General features: G+C 38.9%; 2 protein-coding genes across 2 annotated transcripts; both read left to right on the forward strand.

Annotated features, from left to right (window-relative positions):
- Positions 1-3,401: 3,401 nt before the first annotated feature.
- On the forward strand, positions 3,402-8,987 carry tas1r3 (taste receptor, type 1, member 3; the record flags this gene model as incomplete). Its single annotated transcript, XM_080025907.1, has 8 exons — positions 3,402-3,604; positions 3,881-4,181; positions 5,101-5,457; positions 5,724-6,140; positions 6,929-7,132; positions 7,279-7,399; positions 7,585-7,955; positions 8,400-8,987. The coding sequence occupies 8 exons, from the start codon at positions 3,402-3,404 to the stop codon at positions 8,985-8,987; spliced, it is 2,562 nt and encodes an 853-aa protein (XP_079882033.1).
- Positions 8,988-10,473: 1,486 nt separating this feature from the next.
- odad1 (outer dynein arm docking complex subunit 1) lies at positions 10,474-17,393 on the forward strand (the record flags this gene model as incomplete). The annotated part of the gene is made up of 14 exons (XM_080025908.1): positions 10,474-10,540; positions 10,655-10,758; positions 11,352-11,537; positions 11,843-11,968; positions 12,089-12,202; positions 12,429-12,496; positions 13,011-13,198; positions 14,166-14,300; positions 14,764-14,846; positions 15,366-15,534; positions 16,312-16,475; positions 16,887-16,990; positions 17,106-17,196; positions 17,289-17,393. The coding sequence occupies 14 exons, from the start codon at positions 10,474-10,476 to the stop codon at positions 17,391-17,393; spliced, it is 1,704 nt and encodes a 567-aa protein (XP_079882034.1).
- Positions 17,394-24,410: the final 7,017 nt, after the last annotated feature.

Below are 24,410 nucleotides of genomic sequence, written 5' to 3' on the forward strand. Positions count from 1 at the left end.
AATTGTGAGTCATTCCGACTATTCACAAAGTGGATAAAAACCTTGAATGCTGACTTGTTGTAGAATAATGAACCGTGGGTGTAAAGAGCAGACAGACTGTACCAAAGAAAAACATTGAAGTTCATCACCGGCCTTCATACGTCAAGATGACTAACAAGATAGGCGACAGAATACCTCCTTTATGTCCCCGAACAAACCCTTCCTGTAACTGATACATCCTCGAATCCAGGCTGCTTCACCACGAAAGATAAAGTGTGCATGAAAATAATGGTAATGCAGGTACAGAAAATCCTTTATAATGGCAAGGACCCGCAGCAGTGCAAGCTCAAGATTTGTATAAATACTGTAAATGGGTTGTTTTTTGCAATGTTGCAATGTTCTACATTGCTATAGGATATGAAATAATGCTAAAATGCAACAATGAATAAAAACTAAAACTATGCATTTCAAATCTATTTGTCAAGTTAATGATGAATACAAAAAGACAAAAAATATTTTTACATAAAGCAACACTTAAAAAACAATGAAAATAAAGATCTTAAGAGCCAATTACACTACAGTTTCTAGTGGAAAGAGTTTTCATACTACTAAATATGTTGGTCGTCAAAACCTAAAGTAAGCTTCAACTGGAATGACATCATATATAATGAAATGTATCACTGTTCGTGGTTGTAAAAGGCGTGTATGGTAATTGCGGTTTCCTCTGCCCGGTTTAGCGAGTCATTCTTAATCCATTAATCAAATGGGAATCTTGTGGTCACATGTCATTGAGAGGAGCATTTTTGCCCATGTGAGGCCAACCCGTAACCACTCCCTCCATTGACACTGTTTAGGACTTTATATCAAAGTGAGACAGACGACAGACATCAAAGAGACAACAAAAAACATTTCCTTGTAATATAATACGTCAAAGAACTTTCCCTTTGGTTTCTGTTTCTGCGTCTTCTTCTGTCAAATTTTAGGTGTGCTGCAATTCAGTAGTTCCACTGAAGAATGGTCACATTTCGTATAACCTTAAGCCTTTGTCCCGTGCATTAGAAATGACTCACTTAGTCTTCCTAATTTCCTTTGTTTAGTGATTTGCAAACTAGATTTGAGCCAATGAATTGTCGCCTCCAAGCAACCACTGAAAAAAATAATATGTTTTAACTAATTCATCTCACAGTTAGCCTTTGACATTTTAAAGTAAGTGGACAGAAGTTATGAAGGGCAATAACCCAAGTATTGATTGATAACTTGTCCATGCTGTTTCTCTCTAGCTGCAGTCAAGTTTAGCTATTGTCCTTCTTTAGTGATATGTAAAGCAATATTTAATGCAAATCTAGTTCAATGTGCTTAACAGGAAACCAAAACATTCAAACAAATAAGCCATGTGGTTTTCAAACTTTAGGGAGCAATAGCTTTTTTTAAAGAAGAGAAAAGTAGCAGCTATGTCAGCTGTGAATACAAATATCATGGATTGTTTATTATTTTATCAAAAGAATCCTATGATTTTTTTTAAATGACGAAGAGAGCATAGGGGAGAACGGGGGAATCTGAGGCAACGGGTAAAGTGAGCCACCCCCTGTATCTAGGCAACGGAAAACATTTGTGGTCATGTGAGATATATGTTTTCAAGCCCCTCTCATTTCCCCATGGCCCTGAAAGAGAGGACCTCATGGTGCTCTGGTAAGCATGTTTTTTTCACCAAAATAAGTATTTTGCATGTAAAAGTAAATTTTCAACTTAATCAACTGTTGTGCCAAAGCAAATTTATTCACGTGGAAAAACTTCTATCATACGTGTTGATGAACTACCAACATATAAAAACCATGTGATGATATTAGCTAAAGATTAGCCTGAAATGGTAAGAGAGGTAGTTTTTTCTCAAATTGTGGTGGTGGGGGAAAGTGAGCCAAATGCTGTGGGGGAAAGTGAGCCACTGTCTCACTTTCCCCCACCATGAGGCACAAGTTAAGTTTAGTCTTAAACATATTTTAATGTAATATTACATGACATATGTTTTATTTTAATGTCATACACATTGTAGAAAAGCCATCATGCCAAGGAAATACACCAGGAAGACGACCTGGGGCAATCACACGGAAAGAGCACCTTCTCATCTTTCCCTGTAACCTTCAGGGCTGGAATGTAGAGTAGGCCTAGTTGTAGAGTATGACAGGCTGATGTTATAATCCAGTTGGGTCTTCTCCTGTGTTCTGAGTCCAAGGCTGTTCTCGCTGGTTCTGATTTTCCTATGCTTTGACCCCCACCCTAGCTGGCTCTAAGGGTCCTGTGTTCTGACCCCCAGACTGTGTTCTAATCTAACTGGTTCTATCTTTCATTTGAATCTTATTAAAACCTTTTGAATTATAATATGTTGTATTTGATTTTGTTCAGAGTTACTTTAAAGTGTTTAGAAAATTTGCTTTGCTTAATTGACCAAACCCCATCATTCTTTTACTAGTCCGACATAGTTCTGGAATGTGTGGCTAGCTTTCAGGATTCTTACTGTTACAATATGTGTTGTTATGGTAGTTTCAGAGTGGAAAAAGTAAGTGGATCAGTTTACCCCACAGCTGGGGTAAAGTGAGCCACATGACAAAACATTTTAAAACAATCATATTTTCACTGCCCTTTGTCTTGAAAAAAATCTGCTTATGCCCATTTCTAGGAAACATCCTGAATTAATGGGAAATGTGTAAATTTGAGTGATAAATAATTTTAGCTCACTTAGAGAGGAGCAAATGTAAAAAGTGGTTCAGATTACCCCGTTCTCCCCTATATCTATGGTAGGTTTATGCAAATGTTGTGGGAGGAAATATGTCAATATGCTTGTGTGGATGACAAACATCCAGTGTTGGTTTAGCATTCAAATGTACATGCAAAACCAACACCCAGGTTGAATGCAAAACCTAACGACATAAAATGTAAACATTCAGTTGAACGTTCAGAATGTGGTATTATTCACATTAACAGGTACTACATTGATACCTTTCGTTGTTTTTGTTTTTGTCAATGGCACACAGCACTGACAGTGAAGTGAAAAGCTACCTTGGTAAACTAAAATTTGCACAGCGATAAATGTGGGGTTTTTGTTGTTATAACAATTTATGGTGAGCAGACCAAGGTGCTGATTTTTTCATCCCCTGACAGAGAGCAACCAAAGGGAATCATAGGTAAGACCACAAGCAAATGAAAGGAAAATGCTCCGGAAAGGTAAACCCCTCCTGCACACACACACACACACACACACACACAATATTATAAGGACAACTTCATGTGGCCGGAGAGAGGAAGGGCCAGTTCTACCCATTTGTTTTTCTGAGTTTGCATACAGCAAATATTTCCTGATGTACTGACACATATGCACACTGTTGCAATAACTCTAGTGTCTGTCACTAGTGGGCTTATGTAGCACCATGGCTGCACCTTTCATTCTGCTTGTTTGGTTCTGGGCGTTAAGACTGAGCTGCAGTGCAAGTTCCCCCAAGTGGTTCAACAGCATTTCCACCAGTCTCTTCAATTTGTCCGGGGACATTATGCTCGGAGGGCTTTTTCCCATCAACAGCCTGACCAGCAACCTCAGCGAAAGAACGACACCGAACAACATCAGCTGTGAACGGTAAAGATGGTTAGCCTATAATGTATTGTCATTTTTATTTATTTGTTATTTATGTTGTTCAGATGTATTTGTGCATGTGTGTGTAAAGCCCTATTGTAACTGCTGATTTTAAAAGTGCAATATAAATAAAGTTGTACATACTTAATTTATTTTTGTTTTAAATAGCATTTTGGGGAAGTAATTATCTGATATCCTGCACCAATGTGTATGGTATGCTTATTGTAACCTGACTAACAAATCTTCTACTTTCTTTTTTATGCACGTGATCCCATGCAGTTTAAACGATTTTGGCCTAGGTCTGGCAATCGTAATGAAATATGCAGTGGATGAGATTAACGGCAACCAGATCATTCTCCCTGGCTTCAAGTTGGGTTATGAAATCTACGACACGTGCAAACAGTCTGCCATCATCGTGAAGCCCACTATCTCTTTCCTCACTGAGAAATCTAGCAACGCGCTGTCTGTGCAGTGTAACTACACCGACTATGAGACCAGCATTGCAGCCGTGATAGGACCTGGTACCTCGGAAATGGTGTCAATCATAGGAAAGCTCCTGGGATTCTTTCTGATGCCACAGGTTTGGTTTCAAATATGTCAACTCATTTGTTTGAATACAATTTCCGTCATGGTTGGGTTTGGTATTTCCTCAAAAAATATTTCTATTTCTAATATTTTAATGTTGAAAGAAAATCTGAGTAGTAGAGGTTAACATTCTCTTCCACAGTGTCTCACAAAAGGTTGATTGTTTCACTCTCCTTAATTAAAAGAAAAAGAATAAGCTGCTCAATTGCAGTGCAAATTTAAGGTTGAGTCAGAGGTTCTGGAGAATGGTTGTTGTCGAATGAATTTTTTGACAAAAATCTGTGAATATCGGGGCGCTCCAGTGGCGTAGTGGATAGAGTGCATACCATATTGGCTCCGGCCTTCATTGCAGTGGTCGCTTCAACCCGTGGACCTTTACTGCAGGTCATCCCCCCCCCCCCTCTCTCTCTGTCTCCCCATTTCAACTCTGTCTAATAAAGCTTGAAAATGCCAAAAAATAACCTTAAAAAAAAAAAAAAAAAAAAAAGACCTTGTGCTGGCCCTTTAAAAAAATAAAAATAAAAATGGTGAATATCTCCTCACAATCCACTACCTGTCTTTACTGTGTGTGTGTGTGTGTGTGTGTGCTGCAAAAATCTAGTGATATACAGCCTAGGCTCTGTAAACGGTTATGTTGCTAGCTACCATGGGCCTCCTATGTTTAGAGTATATAGGGTGTGTACTATGACCAGATTTGGTTTTCCCACAAACACAAAACGGACAAGTAGTGGATCGTGAGGAGATGTTAACTGATTTTGACAAAAAAGGGATTTTGACAACAAACATTCTCCAGAATTGCTGACTACACCTTTAACCTGCAACCTCAGTAAAAAATACCCCAAAGGTAAGACTGGGGAACATCAGATTAGTTTATTACATTCAAACATGGTTTCATTTGACTTTTCTCACTTCAGATTAGCTTCGGAGCAACCAGTGACAAATTCAGTGACAAACTGCTCTACCCGTCATTCTTCCGTACGGTGCCCAGTGACAAGTGGCAGGTGGAAGTCATGGTGCTTCTGTTGAAGGAATTCGAATGGAACTGGGTGGCGGTGGTGGGCAGCGATGAGGAATATGGACAACGTGGGGTTCAGGAATTCTCACGATTAGCTGCAAACAGTTCTGTCTGTGTGGCCTATGAAGGGCTCATTCCAGTCTACACCGACCCCGCACCAGTGCTAGAGACCATCATCGACAATATCATAGCAACCAAGGTTGGAGTGGTGGTGGTGTTTGCAATCAAAGAGCAAGCTAAGGTCTTCTTTGAAGAGGTGAGAGTGAGGCAGAGAAGTATACTGGTGAATATGTGTGGTCTGTTTTTGACTATGCTGCTGTCGAACCCTAATAATCAAGTTGATTGATTGATTGATTGATTGATTGATTGATTGATTGATTGATTGATTGATTGATTGATTGATTAAAAAGTGATGTGTAAATAAGTGTAATTACTTTCTTACTTACTTACTTTCTTACTAATTTACTTACATACTTAATACTTTCACATTCTCTACTAATCATCCAATCCTTTTTACTCTAGGTTATCAGGAGAAATGTGACGGCCGTGTGGATTGGCAGCACAAGTTGGGCGATCAATAACCCCATAACTCGTCTGGACAATATCTCATCAGTCGGTACAATCCTTGCTTTCACAGACAAGACAAAAAGACTTGATCAACTCACTGCCTACACACAGGAGCTACTCACCAAAATAAAAGAGGAGGCGCCGAAATTGTCCCGTCCAGCACAAAATTCTAGTAATCCAGCTAATCCCTGCCCACAATGTTGGGACTTGTCTCCTGATAACATTAGCCTGGTGACTGACCCTGAAGTGCAGCGTGCAGCGTTCAGTGTGTATGCTGCCATCTACAGTGTGGCACAGGCACTGCATAACATGCTGGGGTGCAATTCAACCGCCTGTGTGAAAGGATTGGACACCAAAATCTATCCCTGGAAGGTGATTGTTTTTATTATTATTATTCATCTACTATTGGTGATTAGAGAGGATTTGTCATAAAAAAAAAACTTTGAATTTATGGCTGATATGGAAAGCAAAAAATTGTTTCTTCAGGCACTGGTCAATTTTGAGGTTTTTGGCTATTCTGCCATGTCTTCTTTCATACTAGTATAAATAACCAGTGTACCATTTACATTCCGTAAATTGGACTGTTTATTTTGCTTAACCATGTACAACCAACGGCCATTTTCTCAACATTAGGTTTTTATTTTCAATTACATCAACTAAACTTTCCATTAGCACTATTCTGAAGGTTATTACAGAAGGATTTGGTCAGATGTTAAATATCTGATTTATGATATTACATAGATACACTGTCTCCTAAATCTGCTCTTTAAAAAACTTTGGACACTTATACTGTATATATTTTGTGAAAATTAAATACAGATTTTAACTCTGGCCACATCTAGATGTTTGGTTTTTAAGAGATGCTAATGAATGCATAATTAGTGAGATATTGCCAAATTTGCACATGTATTTTAACATTTCTGAAAAAGTGTAATACAAAAATAATTGTTTTAATGTAGGTATTCAACTGGAGGGCCTCATATTAACATCTTAGCGGACCAGAACATAGGATAGATTTGACTTTTAGTTTAGTATTAGTTTTATTTTATTTATTTGTTTTTTGAAAAAAAGTTGCATAATGATATCCATAGGTTAAAAATTCTACCCTATTCACCTGCAGTGTCTCACCTTAATATAATGAATACAATCTTCTTTTGCAGCTGTTGCAGTTTTTAAAGAACATTTCAGTTGACATAAATGGCACAGAATTTAAATTTGACAGTGAAGGCAACCCAAACATCGGATACAATTTGGTTGAGTGGGTCTGGAATGACACGTCTATTGACTTCATGGAAGTTGGAAGCTATTATAAAAATCTGTCCATCAATAAGTCCCTCATCAAATGGCACACTCCAAATTCAGAGGTAATGTTGGAAATGTATTGGAAAATCAATAAAACCTTTTAAACATATACAGCTAATGCTTTGTGATTAAATGTAAAGGTTTAACCTAATCATAACAAAGTTTGGGTTCCCATAACAAACTAACTGTAATGCCACAATTTTTGCAGGTTCCTAAGTCCGAATGTTCTGCAAAATGTGGGATAGGCCAAGTCCGCAGAGTCAAAGGGTTCCATTCCTGCTGTTTCGATTGTATCGACTGTCGGCCAGGCACTTACCAGGCCAATGAAGGTAATGCGGGAGTCTTTTTTCTTACAAAATAGTTTGAATTTCTCCCTAGGTTAGTTCAACCTCTCTGGTCACTGGTAGTTTGCCTAATCTATGCTTTCAAAGTATACTCCATTTAAAGTCATGGTTTTGAATTGATTTCTACATGGTCTGCTTGTTCATTAAAACCACATTTCCTGTTCTCCTAGAGGACATTCGGTGCGAGGAGTGCCCGGAAGGTCAATGGTCTTCGATCCGCAGCAATAACTGCACCTACCCGACCTTTGACGTTTTGTCCTGGGACACGTCTGAGGCTCTGGCCATGATTTTCGCGGGGCTGCTGCTGCTGTTGTGCCAGGGTGCAGTGGGCGTGCTCTTCCTGAAACACAGAGGGACCCCATTGGTAGAAGCTTCGGGGGGAACGCTGAGTTTTGGAATCCTCCTGAGCCTAATGGGGGCTTGCCTCAGTCTGCTGCTCTTCCTGGGGCAACCAGGGGACGTGGTGTGTCGCCTTCAACTGCCCCTCACCTCCATTTTCCAAACAGTGGCCCTCTCCATCATTACCTGCATCTCACTACAGGTGGGGGAATGACTAGTATACTATATATAAGGGCGTTTGAAGAACTTTACTTGATCGATCATTGGAAAAATTAACGATCAATTAATCATTTAATAATTTTTAATTTCTTTATAAATGGTCTATGTCAGAAAATAAAGAATACAGCGTGTTGTTACTCAATGGAATCTTCAGAGTAGAGTAGAGTAGAGTAGAGTAAGCAGCGGAGTGACCTAATATTGCCCTCTGCTGGTAAGATGTATCTTAGCTAGCATGTAGTAAAATTCATTGCATTGCTTCAAGACTTGCACTACACAACACAAAGTCTTTAAGATCGATAAAAAATGTCACATTATCGACAAAATTCTTAACAATCAATTATCGATCATAGATTGATCATGCCCATTCCTACTGTATTGTCAAGAGCGCATTGTAATCATGCTCCACACACTTATTTTTTCTTTTCAGATATTCTACACGTCAGAGTTCCCGAAGAAGGCCGCGTCTCACCTGCACGTGAGAGTTCCAGGGGGCTGGCTGTTTGTGCTGTCCTGCTGCGTGGTGCAGGCCGGTATCTGTGGCTGGTTTACTCAAGAAGGGCCCTCACTGTCTGAGTATAGGAAAAATATGACTATCAACTTTGTGAGAGCATTCCTGGCATGTCCAGTCATACCCTTGAGTGGAGTCGCCTTGATGCAAGGTTTCAATGGGGCGATGGCCCTTATATCTTTTATGTGCACCTTCATGGCAGCAAAGGCACTGCACCAGTATAACCTGGCGAGGGACATCACATTTTCCTCCCTGATCTACTGTGTGATATGGGTGACCTTTATTCCAATCTACATAGATTTGGATGTCAAGAACCGGTCTATTGCCCATGTTTCTTTCATACTGGCGAGCAACTTTGTACTGGTGGCGGCCTACTTCTTCCCCAAATGCCACCTGCTGCTGAGGAACCCTGAGCTAAACACAGCAGAACACTTCTGTACCTTCCTCGAGGGTGTGCCACCAACACAAGCTCAAGAGGAGCCACAGCAGCCAGAGTCAGAGAAATAAGATAGGAAGCAGAATCAGTAATCTGGAAAAAAAATATACATACATATATATAGTATGGGACTATTTGCATGCTTTCTCTGTGAAGAAAGAATGTTTGTGATTTTCATATTATTGACTAGTTTAACCCAGTGACAACATATTGTACATTAGACATATAACAATAATTAGTTGACCTTTATACAACACTGTATCATGAAATGCTGCACATATACACTCTCTCTTAATTAACCCACTCTGCACATCATATTTCGATATCATTATGGATATCTATATATTGTATACAAATGCACAATTTCCCTGCCCTTGTTTTTGTGATTGATGATTTAAAGGCCTATGTGATGCAAAAAGCACTTAATTGCGTTGTATTTTCTATTGCTTGTGTATTTAATGACAATAAAGGCTTCTTATCTTATCTTATCTTATGTCTCTACTGGTCATGTAGCTCAATTTCTCGTACCTATTTCTGCAGCCTGACAAGCTGAATTTAGGGATTTGTAGTGCCACTGCTGCACTTAGCAACAGTTGCTAACAACTCAAGCCTCTGTGAGAGTGCTGCTGTGCTGGGTCCTCGGAGGTGACACTGGGTTTTTGCATTGTAGAACCTACAGCTGGTGAGAGAATTCTTACTTTTGCTCAACAGAAAACACTTTTTCGACTCCTTTCATATGTTTAATAAGTATAGCCGAACCAAATATGTCAATGCTAGGCTACCATTACATCAAGAATCATGGATAGCTACTTTGTTTGGGACAGGCCCTATATGATGGGATGCCTTGGTTTGCTACTATGCTAGATGAGTCTAAACCTATATTAAAATGTGTGATTAACTCCAGCAAGCTGAAGCAGTGCTTAACGGGTATTCTATGTTGAACCATTGACCTTGACATTATATGTAATATCATCACAAAATGACTTTGCAAGTGGATAAAATAATCCCCATGGAACAATATTTTTTTGTATTATAATTGTTTCAGAAATGTTTCAATAAATAGGCTATTCAAATTTGTAGATATCTGACTAATTATGTGTACCTTTGCATCTTACCAAAAACATAAATGTTGGATAAACCCATAGTTAAAAATTTGATATCGACAACATATAAGTGTCCAATTCTTTCACAAGACAGATTTTGGATACAGCCTCTTTTTTTTCCTTTAATAAATTTAAATTTAGTAACAGTAAGTTTAACAGTTTACTGGATATACGTGCTTTAGAAGTTGAGTTTTTTGCTTCACGGTACTTAAAAAACTAATGTTGAGAGAATGGCTGTTAAAACTGGTTTTATAGGGGGAAATATGCAGACACCCACAGACAAAGTTTAGTCAAATAAACACATAAATGCACATTTTGGACCCTTAATTTAAACTACTATGAAAGAAGACATTGTATGGAAGCAAAATAGCAGAAATGACTCAATGGTCTAGTGCTTGATCTTTCCACAGCCTAACTTTATTTTTATTCACACCCAGTGAAGCCCAGTGTAGCCATGCCTCGAGGAAGATCGGCTGTAAGTGCCCGCTCAAACACTAGTGAGATGGATATCGATGGCACAGGTGATGTTGGTTACCGTTATTAATCATAAGATATTATTGCCCTCTATGTAATGTTATTTCCCCAGTTGATTTGTTGGAACGGCTATAATGTCCATATGATGTGTTTTCTTAAAGCAGAGTCAGAGATAGCCAAACTGCAGAGACAGTTCCGGATTATGGAAGGAGACCGGCAGGCCTACACCCTTCAGGCACGGGAGCAGATCCGCAAACAACAGTTAGTAGTTCCCTTCACCTACATGACATCACTTCATCAGCTTCTGAATAGTATTAGGGACACTTTTTAATGATGCACTCAGACGAAATGTCGAGAATAAAGTTGAAATGTCAACAAAAAAGTGAAAAGACAATGTTGAGAATAAACTAAACAGTTCAAGCCGAAATTATGTTGACAGATTAAAACCTTGTCTCTTCAAATCATTAACTCTTAAGCAACGTTATTAAAACACAAACGATGCATCTTTGCTACAACCTATGCCGAATGTAAACATCCTCTTAGCTTGACTTATAACTGCAATGTGTAAGAGTGAGGGATCTTTTGTGTTTTAATAATGTTTTACATATGAGTTATTGATCCCAGAAGATCGAAATCTGTCAACATCTTTTCAACTTTACTGCAGTCTTTTTACCTGTTGGGTAAATTTTCTATATTGAAGTTTTTTCGCAATGTTTTTCACGGGCATAATGCATAATCTTTCTTTCTTTCTCTCCCTTGGCCCTGATACTCTGTAATCAACTGGCTTCCTATGTGTGACCTTTTTATTTTTTTTCCTTTTCTCATAATTGTCTGTCAATGTGATTTGAATGCAGGCAGGAGATGGACAAGCTGTTGAAGGAGCAGGAGGAGCTGCATCGTAACCATGGTGCGTGTGCGTCCCTGTCCCGCCAGCAGCAGGACAGTGAGGACACACAGAGTCTCCGCGCGCTGCTGCAGCAACGAGACACGATGGAGGAGGAGCTGGAGCAAGAGCTGCAGGCCCAAAAAGACCTGCAGAAAGAGGTGAATTAAAGGTGGAGTCAGCCATTTTGTTGTTGTCAAAATCAAATTTTTTGTCAAAAGCAATGAATATCTCTTCACAATACGGTGGGCCCCTTTTTTTGACATACCCTTTCAGCGCACACACACAGTATGGACAGTAGGTAGCGGATTGTGAGGAGATGTTCACTGATTTTGACAAAAAGTGATTTTTGAAAACAGACTGACTCCACCTTTAAGACCTTTTCACATGTTAGGAAATTAATTCTAGCTTGATTTTTGGTTTACTATTATTTTTGGTCTCAAACGTAATCGTGTAATGTGGGCAGATCGCAAACATGGAGTCGAAGCTGGCCGAGCTGCGAAAAGGGGAAGTCAGTAATAATGATACACAAAGGTCAGCGGTGCAGAGGACTCAGAAGGCAATACGCACCGTGGAATACAAACTGGACAGAGTAAGACATGAAACCGTACATATTATCTCTAAATATTATCATGATGTTCAAATGCATATTGTTGTTGTCCGGCAAGAGTACTCAAATCTGAAGTTTGCATGTGTTTTATGTCCCGTCCAGGCCTTGACGCGCTTCAATGAGCAGCTGAGCAGAAACAGTCATCTGAGAGAGGAGCTGCAGACCTTTCATATCGAGCGTGTCCGCTTCCAACAACTACACGACAGGCTGGACAAGGTCAGAGGTCACACCATACACCACTCAGATACTGTGTTTTGAATCTTGATTTCTTGTTGGTGGACTGTTTGTTAGACGGTTTGTATTAATCTGTCATTCCTATTATTTTGTCTTTGATTTTTACAAAAGGGTTGATTTGTTTAAGCCAAATATAATGGAGACTAATGGCTTTACATTTAACTCCATATTTTATCCATATTTTATATGGACATCTTGTCTGTTGTAGGAACTGCTTGATGTCCGCAAGAAGATCGGGGATGTTGTCAACCTGTCCACCGCTGCCTACGATGCCAGGTCATATTAGAGATGCTCGTCCTGTAGTTTGGAAAAAAATCAGCGTGGTGTGCACCTCATGATTTTGATTAGCATGGCGAGACCAGCCTGACTTTGCAAGCTTCACATTCTTTTCTCTCTCACAAATCACTCTGGCCTTTCTCCAATCTAGGAGCCGGTCAAAAAAATGGCATTGCCAATCAGGGCCTGCGTTCAGACCTTATAGTGGAAGGCAGCTTTTGATTGGTTAATGTATTCGTCAGTGTAGCCTCCAGTCAGACCAGCCATATCTCACAAACTTCTAATTCGTTGATCCATGTTGAAGTCAAGGATTACACGTACCAACCAGTGGCTGCCTTACACTAACGGACAGAAAGGCAGTCAGAACACATGACCTGAATGGCCTAGTCAGTTTTTGACCGGGGTCCTCCCAACGGAAATTGGAGAAAGTCTGAAACGAAAGTGAAGCTGGTCTCAACAGGCTAGATTTTGTCTTATTGTCTTATTTCTTACTTATAAAGATTTGTATTTTTAGGGTGGAGGCTCAGTCTAAGATGATCATGATGAGGGAGAAGGCAGTGAAGGATCTTGCCCAATACAACGCTGAGATGAAAGAACTTGAGAGGGTCATTGCACACGAGTGTATCCTCAAAGAATTCATGACCACCAAGTGTAGTGAGAGGAGCGGGCAGGACGACAGCCATGAGATGGGACAAAGACAAAGTAAGACACAGCCATACTATTGTTGCTTATATTGCCCTTGTCATAATAATAGACATGAGTTGGGGATGCTATGCGCTAAGATAACAGCACCAGCAGTGATTTCTTAATGATGAATACAACCAATTATCAGCTTGTGCTTTATGAATATAAAGGCACAATCTCCTACAATACTATATTTCCCATTAGCACAAATAGAGACAAGAATCCTATCTGGTCTACATGTTGCACAAATGTAATGTCTTTATAAAAGCCTTATTTAGTCATATTGAGAATGTTAGGTGAGTGTGTTCATTAAGTTTGGCTTCTTAACAGAGACAATAGAAGTAGTCATTTATCACTAATATTTTTTTCTTTAATTGATTGGTATATATTCCTTTTCCGTAGGGAAAAAAAAGGTAACCTAACTCCTTTACACTACCAATACACCCAGCTATTTGCAACTTATAGGCAATACAACATTTTTAACACAGTACAATTCACCACAGTAGCTAACACTTATTTAGGATTGCACAACTGAAAAAACAGACAGATGTCACAGTAAATGTTGGATTTATGCAAATTGAATGAATATAATAAAAAAGGAGGGGCCAGTGCCCCCGTGACACTGAGCTTGGACCCCCAAGTTGAATGTGCCCCTCTGACAAAGCGGCTGCTCCGCCCACCCCCCAAGAGGAAAATTGGTCTAGAACTGCCACTCTATATATTATAAGACACAATAGCCTTTATTGTCATTGTTTATTCTTGTAACCTATTCAACGAAATAAGGAGTGCCAACTTAAGCATTATACATAAAAAAACAAGTTTAGTTAGAAAAATGGTAAACACAAGACGCAGACGTTACAAGAAAAAAAAATGTGAAAAGACAAGGACAGGTGATGTCATAAATCAATAAATGTAAAAGGCAGTAGGTACTTGGTAATAAATAAATTGAAGCAGCAGTAATGGTTGATATGATGTTTGTCCAAAGTGTCAGAGTTGAAGGAGCAGAGGAGGCAGGACTCTGGGGAGGATTCCCTGGAGGGTCTGGACTCTGTGTTTGAGAGGATCCACTCTGTGACGGGGGAGGACAACCTGGACTTGCTGGTCACCAGGTTTATACAGGGTCAGTCTCACCAACACAACATGACTATCTATGCAGTTGCTTTTTTTACATCCTAGTTCCCCCAACAACACGTTTGTAAGGTTACTCCCTTCTTGTTCATCCATGTACCACAGTGGGGGGCCGTCTATGGGTAATGTATCGTTTTCATTTCAAGTTTGTTTTCACTTCTAAATTGAAGGCAAGGGTCTGTAGAACAGTTTTTTTTTAAATCATGATTTTTATTGTGGCCATTTTGGCAAAAAATAAGAAAAAAAAATCGCTCTATAAACCCTTATCTTCAAGGTAGAATTGAAAACAAAACTTTCACATCTTGCGCAGGCACCCCACTTGCTATCCGCGTTCTCTTTGCCAATTCTCTTTGCCAGTTTGGTATTGAAATTAATGTTATGTCATTTTAAACTGTATTTTTTCTGAGAAGATTTAATTGTATCTCATTGTTGTATATTGCTTTTTCTCTGTGTAGTTGAAGACCGGAACTTTGCACTCTTCAATTTTGTAAATGAGCAGAACAACGAGGCTGAGGCGCTGAGGGATCAAATCAGCCAGGTGAGTGTGTTTTATGTTTTTGGCTCCCCCCAGTGGACACACTCGTCATTAATTTCTTCCATTTCTAACATTGCTAAATTTGCATATTCAGTAAAAAACTAGAATATTAATTAAGTAAAAAGTAATTCCTTGTTATCAAAGATTGCACGTATCCAAAATTAAAAATCTAGCCTAAGAAAATTCAAGTAAGTTAAAGGGAAAATGGTAATAGAGGTCGCTTATCACAGCCGTTGGAACAAGTGAGAGGGGGAGTATCATGAAGAGTTTTTAATTCAACACTGCCATTATCATAATTTTTGTATTCGTTTAATGTTGTGTTCTCTATAACACTATGACATTTTAAACATGATTTAGGAGGCTTTGAATAAGCCCACTGGGTTTTCGCTTCCCCCTGCACTGGTTTGTCCATTTCAAATTGTGCAAATTATTAAAAACAATCATTACAAATTAAGGAAGTTTTCAGTTTACGTCAATTATCTTTCTATTTATCTGTTTATGCTGGAATGTGTGAATCTGCAGACACAAACCGAGATCGAGCAGTTTGGACTGGCCAGTCTGCAGCAGGGGCAAGAACACCGCTCTGTACTGAGAGACATCGGTCATCAACAGAAGGAGATCGAGTCTCAAGCTGAGGAATATGAAAACAAAGCCGGGATCACGAGCAAAATCCTGGAACAGGTTAAAACAGGTTTGGCAACAGATTTTATTTACAGGTCCGCAATATCCTCATTTGTTTTAAAAAGTTTCCCAGGAAGATGCTGCTTTGTAGTGATGATCATCTAGTGTAGCCTACAGATGAACATGCAAAAATGTGAAATTTGTCTCCAGGCAAGTCTAAAAACATATGAGGAAAAACATCCATTAGTAAATCCAGGTTAAATTAATAATATTTACATTGGTTTGGTTTGGTTTCAAATTACAAAAGTATTTCAACAAAATATTCTATTAAATAGGGAACTTCAACTTACTGCATGTCTGTCTGGATATTTATCACAACTCAAGAAAACACAGATGTAATGTCATCTAATTTTATTTGAACAAGGGACAATGTACCAAAAAAACATTAACCTTGTTTAGAGCAAGGAGAGATGCAGTGTAACAGGTTTTTAACAAATTGCCATTTCCTACCTGTAGTCCCTTGGCAGGTAAGTACAATAATATAAAGTGAGTACTAAAAATAAACAAAATACAATAATATAGAACAGTACATACAGGCTTTTATGAAACACTTTGAATTGCCTTGTGTGGGAATTGTTTTATATAAAAAAACTTTCCTTGCCTTGCCTTATAGACAGTCCTAGGTTCCCTTATTAGCACTTTGTATTTGTATTGTATTGTAATTTTTATCCTGTGTCTTTCCACTAGTGCTGGGCTGTTGCAACAAACACATTTCTCCTACTGGGGGATTAATAAAGTTTTATCTTAATCTTATCTATCTGACTGTAGTTTCTCCCATGTCTCACAGGCGTAAACAGTATCTTCTCTCAGATGGAGTGTGACCGCTCAGTGGTGGAGGAAATGCTGGGCTCGTCTTCTGGGATCAGTGAGAACAACATCATGTCTTACCTGGGTCTAGTGGAGCAGAAGACCAACGAGATGCTCACCATACAAGCTTTCCTCAATTCTAAGGTAACCTGTAGTTCTTCCCTGGCTTTTCTTTCGTTCCTGTGTATATACTGTATATAGCATGGCTGCACAATATATTGAAAATGCATCGTTTTTGGCAAATTTTAATATTGCAGTATACATATTGCAAAGGTGGCTTGAATTGCCTATTCTATGTGCCATTCATTCACGCTCTGCATGCCAATATATTTGGCCAATCAGTTTTCAGATGAAGCCCTTCTGCTCTAATGCCCAAATGTACACGGTATATTCACGAATTTGTTTAAGTGTCTTGATCGCAATATTCAACAATATTATCACATATCACATGTTTTCCTGATATTGTGCGGCCCTAATATATACTGTAGTGCTTTCTTTCATCTCTGCCTTTTCACCTGTATATATGTTGTCTCTGTGTTTGTAACTCTTTGATAGGATCTGGAAAAGGACTACAATCCCAAAGATCTGCCCAAATTTCTATTGGGTCAAAATCCAGAACTGCTTCAGCAGAGTGTTAACATCCAACTTGCAATTTCCGGGTATGCCTTATCTGTTTATTTTGAAACCCCATGTGTGTATTACTAATAGATACACACATGTATTAAAGCCGTTAGGTTAATGAGTGAGTGAGTGTGTTTTTGTTGGAATCCTCAGTGTGGACTATGATGCAGAAGAGTCTCCTGTCACTGACGAAGAAGAGCGGCCATTTTCCCAGGAGGAACTTCGCAAAATAATCATTAAAGGGGTTGGTGCAATAGCTGTACATGTTGACGATTATGTATGGTTATTTTGGTACATGATTATTTTTTTTATTTTTTTATTTTTATTTATTTATAGGTCCTTCAGAAAGAGAGTTCGGCCCGACAGGCAGCAACCAAAGCCTCAAAGATAAGTCAGCAGTTTGATGGTCGACGGCGCTCCCTGGAAGACGCACTGATCTGACACGTTGACCTAATCACTGTAGTTTATGTGCACATTTTGAAAAATGGGATCCTTAACTGCACTATTGTCTGCAGTCAAAGGGCCTGTTAAACATAATATAATCCCTATATTAATTTTACAGCAAATTAATTTTATATGAATGAACACACCTAAGACACAAAATTAGATGTGAGCACCCTTTTCTTAACTTTTATCTATGCTATTTTGCGCTGTCAAACACATGTTAGTTAAGCATCTTAACCGAGAGACTGATGCTTATATCAATTCACACAAAGCTAGGCCTAAGCTGCATTTACGTGATTATGTCACCACCATTTTTGACAATGTATTTATTTTCAACAAAACAGAATTCTACTACATCTGGAGAAAGCTAGATATGTAAACTAGATGGAAATTGTTTCCCTGTTAATAAGCGTTCAAAATGTAGTTTGAACTTAGAGCAATTGACGGATAGACATGAGCATTTGAAACATCTCGGCAGGGCGCAATTGTGAGTTTTCAAAAGTAATTTGCGACCCCCGAGACCCCACTGCTATGTTTCAATCGTAGTGGAAACACTGATAATACAGATCAATCGAGGCAATGAAGGAACCAGCATGATTGTCTTTTTTTGAAATAATCCAGCTTGTACACGTAAAACATTTAAAGTTTAATTATGTTCTTTGTACGTCCACTTTTATGATGAAGCATTGGCAATGGCCTGTGTATTGTATTATAATGTGATTTGTTAAATTGGGACTAATTAGGTTGTGAGGTATAAAGATGCCTATTCAGAGTCTTGTAAAACCAGCTGTCCCTTTGATGTGTGACTTGCCATCTGGCTTTGACTATATAGGCTACAATCTGGTCTCAGTATACAGCCCTCCCTCCGTGGCTTTCATTACATGATACTTGCTGCAATGCTCAAAAGAAAGGGTTGGGGGCAGCAGAAAGCTTTTAGTTGGCATGCTGAGAGACCTTGATCTTATGTTTCCAAAAACACTCTTTGCTGTACAGTACAAGCTGATCTTGGACACATTTTGTCTTGTTGGAATAATAATAATTTATTGTTTCTTTTCTCAGTTGTATTGTACTGAATAACTGTTATTAATTCAGATGTCTGTCATAAACTCTGTGTGATTATTTCAAATAAACTGTCCATGATCTTTCCATTGGATTAGTTCCCTGTGCATGTACAGCGTTCATCAGTTCTTATTCGTGTGGGTCAGTTTTCTGGTGTAGGCATATAGGCCTACTAGGCATATTTCCATGTAAAGTGACTGTATCTTTCTCTACTACAACAGTCAGTTGAGGCTCGTACTGCTAACTTCCCTTTGATGTTCAGGAGTTTTAAATGTCATCTTATCCAAACATCCTGGAGCGAGCCTTTCTGTGTTCACCGAGGCTAAGATGGCAGTCACTGCTGCAGAGAGCAACTTCCTCTGTACGAGAGAGAACGTTCAGATGAGGAACTTATTTTAAGAAACCGCTTTCACTAACCGCCCACTCTGTGAAACAATTAACAAAGCACGTTGCTATATTTAGATTGTAAAGGTCATACTGATGCCATCATACTTTTTTTTAAATATATTTTCCCATCATCCCTGTATAAGGAAAGAGACACATTTGGGTCAATATGTTTATCTAGCTTTGAGTTAGTGTGTGCTTTAATTATAGCTTATCTGTTGAAGGTTGCCTTATTTTCAGTGATGTTTTGACAGTAGATTTCAGGAAGTGAAATTGCTACTCTGTAAACATTTACGACTGATCGAGCAATGGCTGTGTTTGCTCAAGTACAAATCCCCCTTTTTGCCGTCTCAACTGTGTGAAAACAGATTATGAGAGATAAAAGGACACTGTGGAAAAAGCATCGAGGGGGCTTGCGGGCAGGCAGCAGTGGTAGATTGAAATGGTGGAGTGGAGGGAGCCTTCTTCCTTTGAAATTCTACTCTCACTTAGCCCCCCTCCACTCGCGCCCGACAAATCTCTCTGTGTGCACACGGCTTTCTGCATTGCCATAGAAACCTTCCCTTTTAATCACAACAGAAACCTCATTTCCTACTCCTCCTGACAAAGAGTCCTCAATTGCCTGCATGAGCCATTTCCAAAGCCCTCCTCTTTATAGGGTTGTACCTACCAGCAGCACCCACCCACACACCCAAGCCTAAAGCCCGGCCCTTATTTACCCCCTCCTCTCCATATAAGCAAATGTTCCACCTTTTTTTAATTTTAACAGTTTTCCCTATTTTCTAGCTCACCGTCTGCTCCACACCTCATAATCTCATCTTGACCTGTTAGACCTTCTTTTCAGTATTTTGAATACATACATTGCAGGCTGCTGAGATTGCTGTAAATTAAGACTTTTATTGTTGTGTTTGGTCATCCAGAGCATCTACATAGATGACAGTGTCGGAGCTCTTTGTCCTTTAAGATCGTTCATTCGTCCATTTACCAACAAAAAAAATATATATATACATATTTTGATAGAGTTATTCTCTGACTCGATTGGACCACTGTGGATTGGACCATCTCTTATAGTCTAGGATGCAATATCTCGTATTTTAACTCGGACTAGAAAGATCCACTGCTCCCTGTCCACTTCAAGACTGATTTTAAGAATATATTGCTTGTTTTTAAGGTTTTAAATGGGTTGGCTACTCCTTATTTATTGGAGCTTTTACTTGTTCACACTCCACTTAAGGCACTTAGATCCACGACCCTGAGTGTAAAAAATAACTGGGCCTTTTTCAGTAGTTGCTCCAAATCTTTGGAATAGTTTAGCTATTCAAATAAGGAAATGCTTGAACCACTGACACTTTCAAGTCATTGCTTAATACCCATCTTATTCATTGGCTTTCAACTACAGTTGAGTGTCTGACTCCTTGACCTTTTCTGCTATTGTTTGACATGCATGATTTGCTTGTTTGTGTATTTTATGCTTGTAATACACAACTACGGTTGTTTTTGAATGTGCTATATAAACAAACTTGAACTTAATAGTAATAATACAAACCGGTTTTTAATACGCTTTCAAATGCAATCCGTGCCAACAAGAACCTGCACGCACAGGTAGAGGTTCGTTTCTCCACATTCTTATCTGGAACCACATGGCGGTTTGTGGCCTATTCAAAATTTCTTCATCAAACAATTAAACATTACTAACTGCCTTAAAGGACCTGTGTCATAGTGTGTCTCTTGGTTTCACTAGGGAACTAGAGCTAGACTAGACTAGAGTCCTCTTTTGGAGTCCCAATCTCAAACTGAAAATAAAGCAAGTATATATTTAGTAACTATTGTACATATAAAACAGTTAATACATTGGTTTGCAAATCCATGAATTAATCCATAAATAAACAGAGGAACTATAAAAAGATTTTACAAATGCAACTTTAAAACAGTAAATAAATAGGCCTACATGATTTAAAAATGCATGGATAAACTCCTTAAGAAGTATGAGCATTTAAATACAATTTAAAATACAGTAGGCTAAGGTTTAGAAATAAATAGGCTAATGGAATTCACAAACTGAATATAGAATACAGCTTTTTCTTTAGGATTAGCATGTATGCTAAAGCACTTTAATAATGCATCTGGTTTGTCCAATCTAATTGTGATAAAATCTTACTAACTTTTAATCTTTTTCAATAATTCTAAAATGCAGTTGCATTGCATTGCAGCACATTTGTTAACACATTTATTAATTCCTGCCCAATTAAAAGTCCCTCGTAGCACTTTTAAATAAAGAAATGCTTTATTTTAGTTTCCATGACCCTGGCTTGAGGTCCTCCATAAACTTCAGGCAGAGTGTGTTGTACAGTGCTCTGTACTTCCTGTCTCCAGTATTGTTCTGCTTTGGGAACCAAACTGTGTTTTCACTAAGCCAAAAATGCCCTGTTCCCTTTATCTCAAACACAAGACTGTTATCTGGAAAACACCCATGTCTTCTGTCTCCGTTTCAGTCCTTCTCTTTCTCTCTCTCTCTCTCTCTCTCTCTCTCTCTCTCTCTCTCTCTCTCTCTCTCTCTCCCTCCCTCTCTCTCTCTCGTTTGTTTATTTGGGGTTTCTGCCAGGTATTTTCCCAGTCAGTCTGCCTTCACCCAGTCTGCTCCATCCCCATGACGAAGAGACACCCACCCCACCCTCTTGCTCATGCTCCCACCTATGTGTGTTACTAAGCAACAGCCCGCCGTGAGAGCTAGTGCATTTTCCAGCCAGCCAATCAAATTACAAGATTTATTTTCGAACAGGGTTGAGGAAGGAAAAGGGAGATGCCTTTTTTTTCTATCAAGCCGTTTTCAATTAGGGTGTGTAGGCCCTACACCTGTCAGGTAATTGCGTATATTTAATCTAGCTACACATGTTTTAGAAGAGTGAGCCTTTGATAATCAGTGACATGTAAGCCCACCTGCAGTTCCCCACTGGGGGGCAGCACGGTCAGTTTCTCTGTTACCACACACAGGCTGCAAGATTTTTCTTTTACTGCTGTTGCTAAGCAATCCTGATTCTCATGTGTTACTACCTGTGAAACATTTGTGCGTTTTTTTTCTTTATTACATTTTTTGTCCTTGACACCATTTTGTCTTTGTTTGCACCATTTTGAAATAAACCATCTTCCATGTAAAGAATGAAAAAAGTATATTGACCTTCTAATCTAAACCAGTATAGAGTTTCAGTAAAGATCAGATGGCAAAACGAATGAGATATGGTATGTGTTTGAGGTCCAGGTTTGGGTTAAATATTAGCCTTGAAACAGCTCCAGTTGACTTCATCTCTTCATGCAGGAGGCAGGAAATGTGCTCTTGAGTGATTAGGGGCCAGCAGCTCTTGTCTTCCACTTCACTAGCAGAGGAGAGATACCCATATGCACTCTGGGTTAATAATATGACCAGCAAATTCTCATACTTTTTTGCAGAAACCTTTAGGATATTAGCACAGACTGCCATCATATTGCAAACACTATCCAGTTGATCACGAATAAAAATTGAGTGGCCTTTTGGATATTAATCCATACAAGCAACACAGGGGCAAAAGAAAAATAAATGGAACTGGTCTTCCTCTTCTTCAATACAGAGTCTACATAATGACCATTGTTGAATGTTACAGTAAATAGCCTTCATTAAAGGTGCAGTCAGCGATTCTGGAGAAGGCTTGTTGTCTAAATCAAAGAATGAATATCGCCTCATATTCCGCTATTTGTCCGTACTGTGTGTGTGCGCGCTAAGAGAAAAATGCAGTGTTAATATAGTCTCTGTAAATGTGCATGTTGCTAGCCACTGTAGGTCCCTTTTGTTTACAAACCCTTTGTTAACCTACCATAATTCAGCTTTCTCCAGAATTGCTGACTCAACCTTTAACTTATTTTAATTTTTTTTTTGCAGTTATTTTTGTGAAATATCATTAATTGAAATATTCTGGAGTAAATGTTAATTGTTTTATTTTCTTTTTTAACCTCTCCCATCCCCCTCCGTCCCCCCTGTGAGAGTGAGTCCCTCATCTCAGCAGTCCTTGGTTGCAGTGCAGATGGCTCTTTGTGCGTTCTTCACAATGGCTCTAATGGGTCAGTGTGCCTCATGTCATCAACACACTCAAAGTTCTCCACTCCAGCTGCCCAATCATGGTCTGATATGTAGTTTATTAAAATTATTATCTTAAATTAAGTTAAGATAAGTGGCTTTATTTGTCCATTAACACAATGAAATGTGTATTTTGCGCATATCCCCCCCACCGGTCAAGTATACAGGCCTGTTTGTGTGAATACGGTTATGAGGAAGTTATAAAAAACCACAGATGTAGCGTAGAGATAGTGTGGCCCTCTCGGGCTGTAAACACTTGAACACATATCACCTTGTTTTACAAGTCCAAGGCACACGTAGCCTAAACAACACTCTTTACAATCTCCAAGGCCTTTCTTGTTACATTGCTCGATTCTTGATTTCTTAGATGTGTCAGTTGTGGGCAGTGCACACGTTTTGGAGCATGTGATATCTCTCTGAAACACAGACACCATCATATCAGATCAGCCAGAGAGATAGAAATGCAAATCTACCATCTGTTCTGTGATCCCAAAACCAACCCATGTTTGTCAATCAAGAGCTCAGTTACATATATTTTAATCCTTAATTAAAGTTATTCTGAGGGGGAAATTATAGTATACTTTTCAAAATATTAAACAAAGAAACTGTTGTGAAAGCTCTGCCAGAAAGACATCTAAAAGAGCACTTTGGAGTTACGAATCTGGCTGCTATCCAAATCAAATAGAGATTAAACACTAATCTCTAACATTTTGTACTTGATATCCTGTCTGTCTGTAACTTTATGTTGGACTACTGTTGTTGTCTAACACGTTTCTCTTGAGAACGAGATCCAGTGTCACAATGAGATTACCTGTGTAAATAAATGTTCAATAATAAAGAAAAAACAGAACAGAGACCAAATTTCTGTGATGAAATGTCAGGTTTACAGACCTAACGACAAAGCCACTACAAGAGATGTTTTGTCTATGTGAAGAATGCGTGGTTTCCTTAAAGCAAAGGCGAGGTTGGGCAGCAGAGGGCCATGAGGTCTTCAGGCCAGTCTCAATCTGCAGGTATAGAGTGAGAGAAAAGGCGGGAATGGGAAAGCCGAAGAGAGGAGGAGCTCTTCTTGCAAAGCAGTGGGAATTACTGGAAATGTCCACTTTTCTCTGGGAAGGCGGTTGCAGAGGCGGAGCAGAGAGGTGCAGTAAATAAGGTAGTGCAGCAGCAGACATGGGGAGTGAAGGCAGAAGTCACGGGGGAAGCTTTTACTACTACACTTTTCAAATACAGTCTACTTGTTAATGATTTGGTGCATGCATGACAACTAAAATACATTGTTAGCTCACTTGGAGATCATGTGTAAAATTCCCCTTATTATTTACTGCAGTTTCTTTATGTTCGCTTTATAAAACCACAAGTTATGCATTCATTTTTTTACTTAAAACCATCAGATAGATAGATAGATAGATAGATAGATAGATAGATAGATAGATAGATAGATAGATAGATAGATAGATAGATAG

Source organism: Ammodytes marinus (assembly GCF_949987685.1).
Source record: "Ammodytes marinus genome assembly, chromosome: 4".
NCBI classification, from domain to species: domain Eukaryota; kingdom Metazoa; phylum Chordata; class Actinopteri; order Uranoscopiformes; family Ammodytidae; genus Ammodytes; species Ammodytes marinus.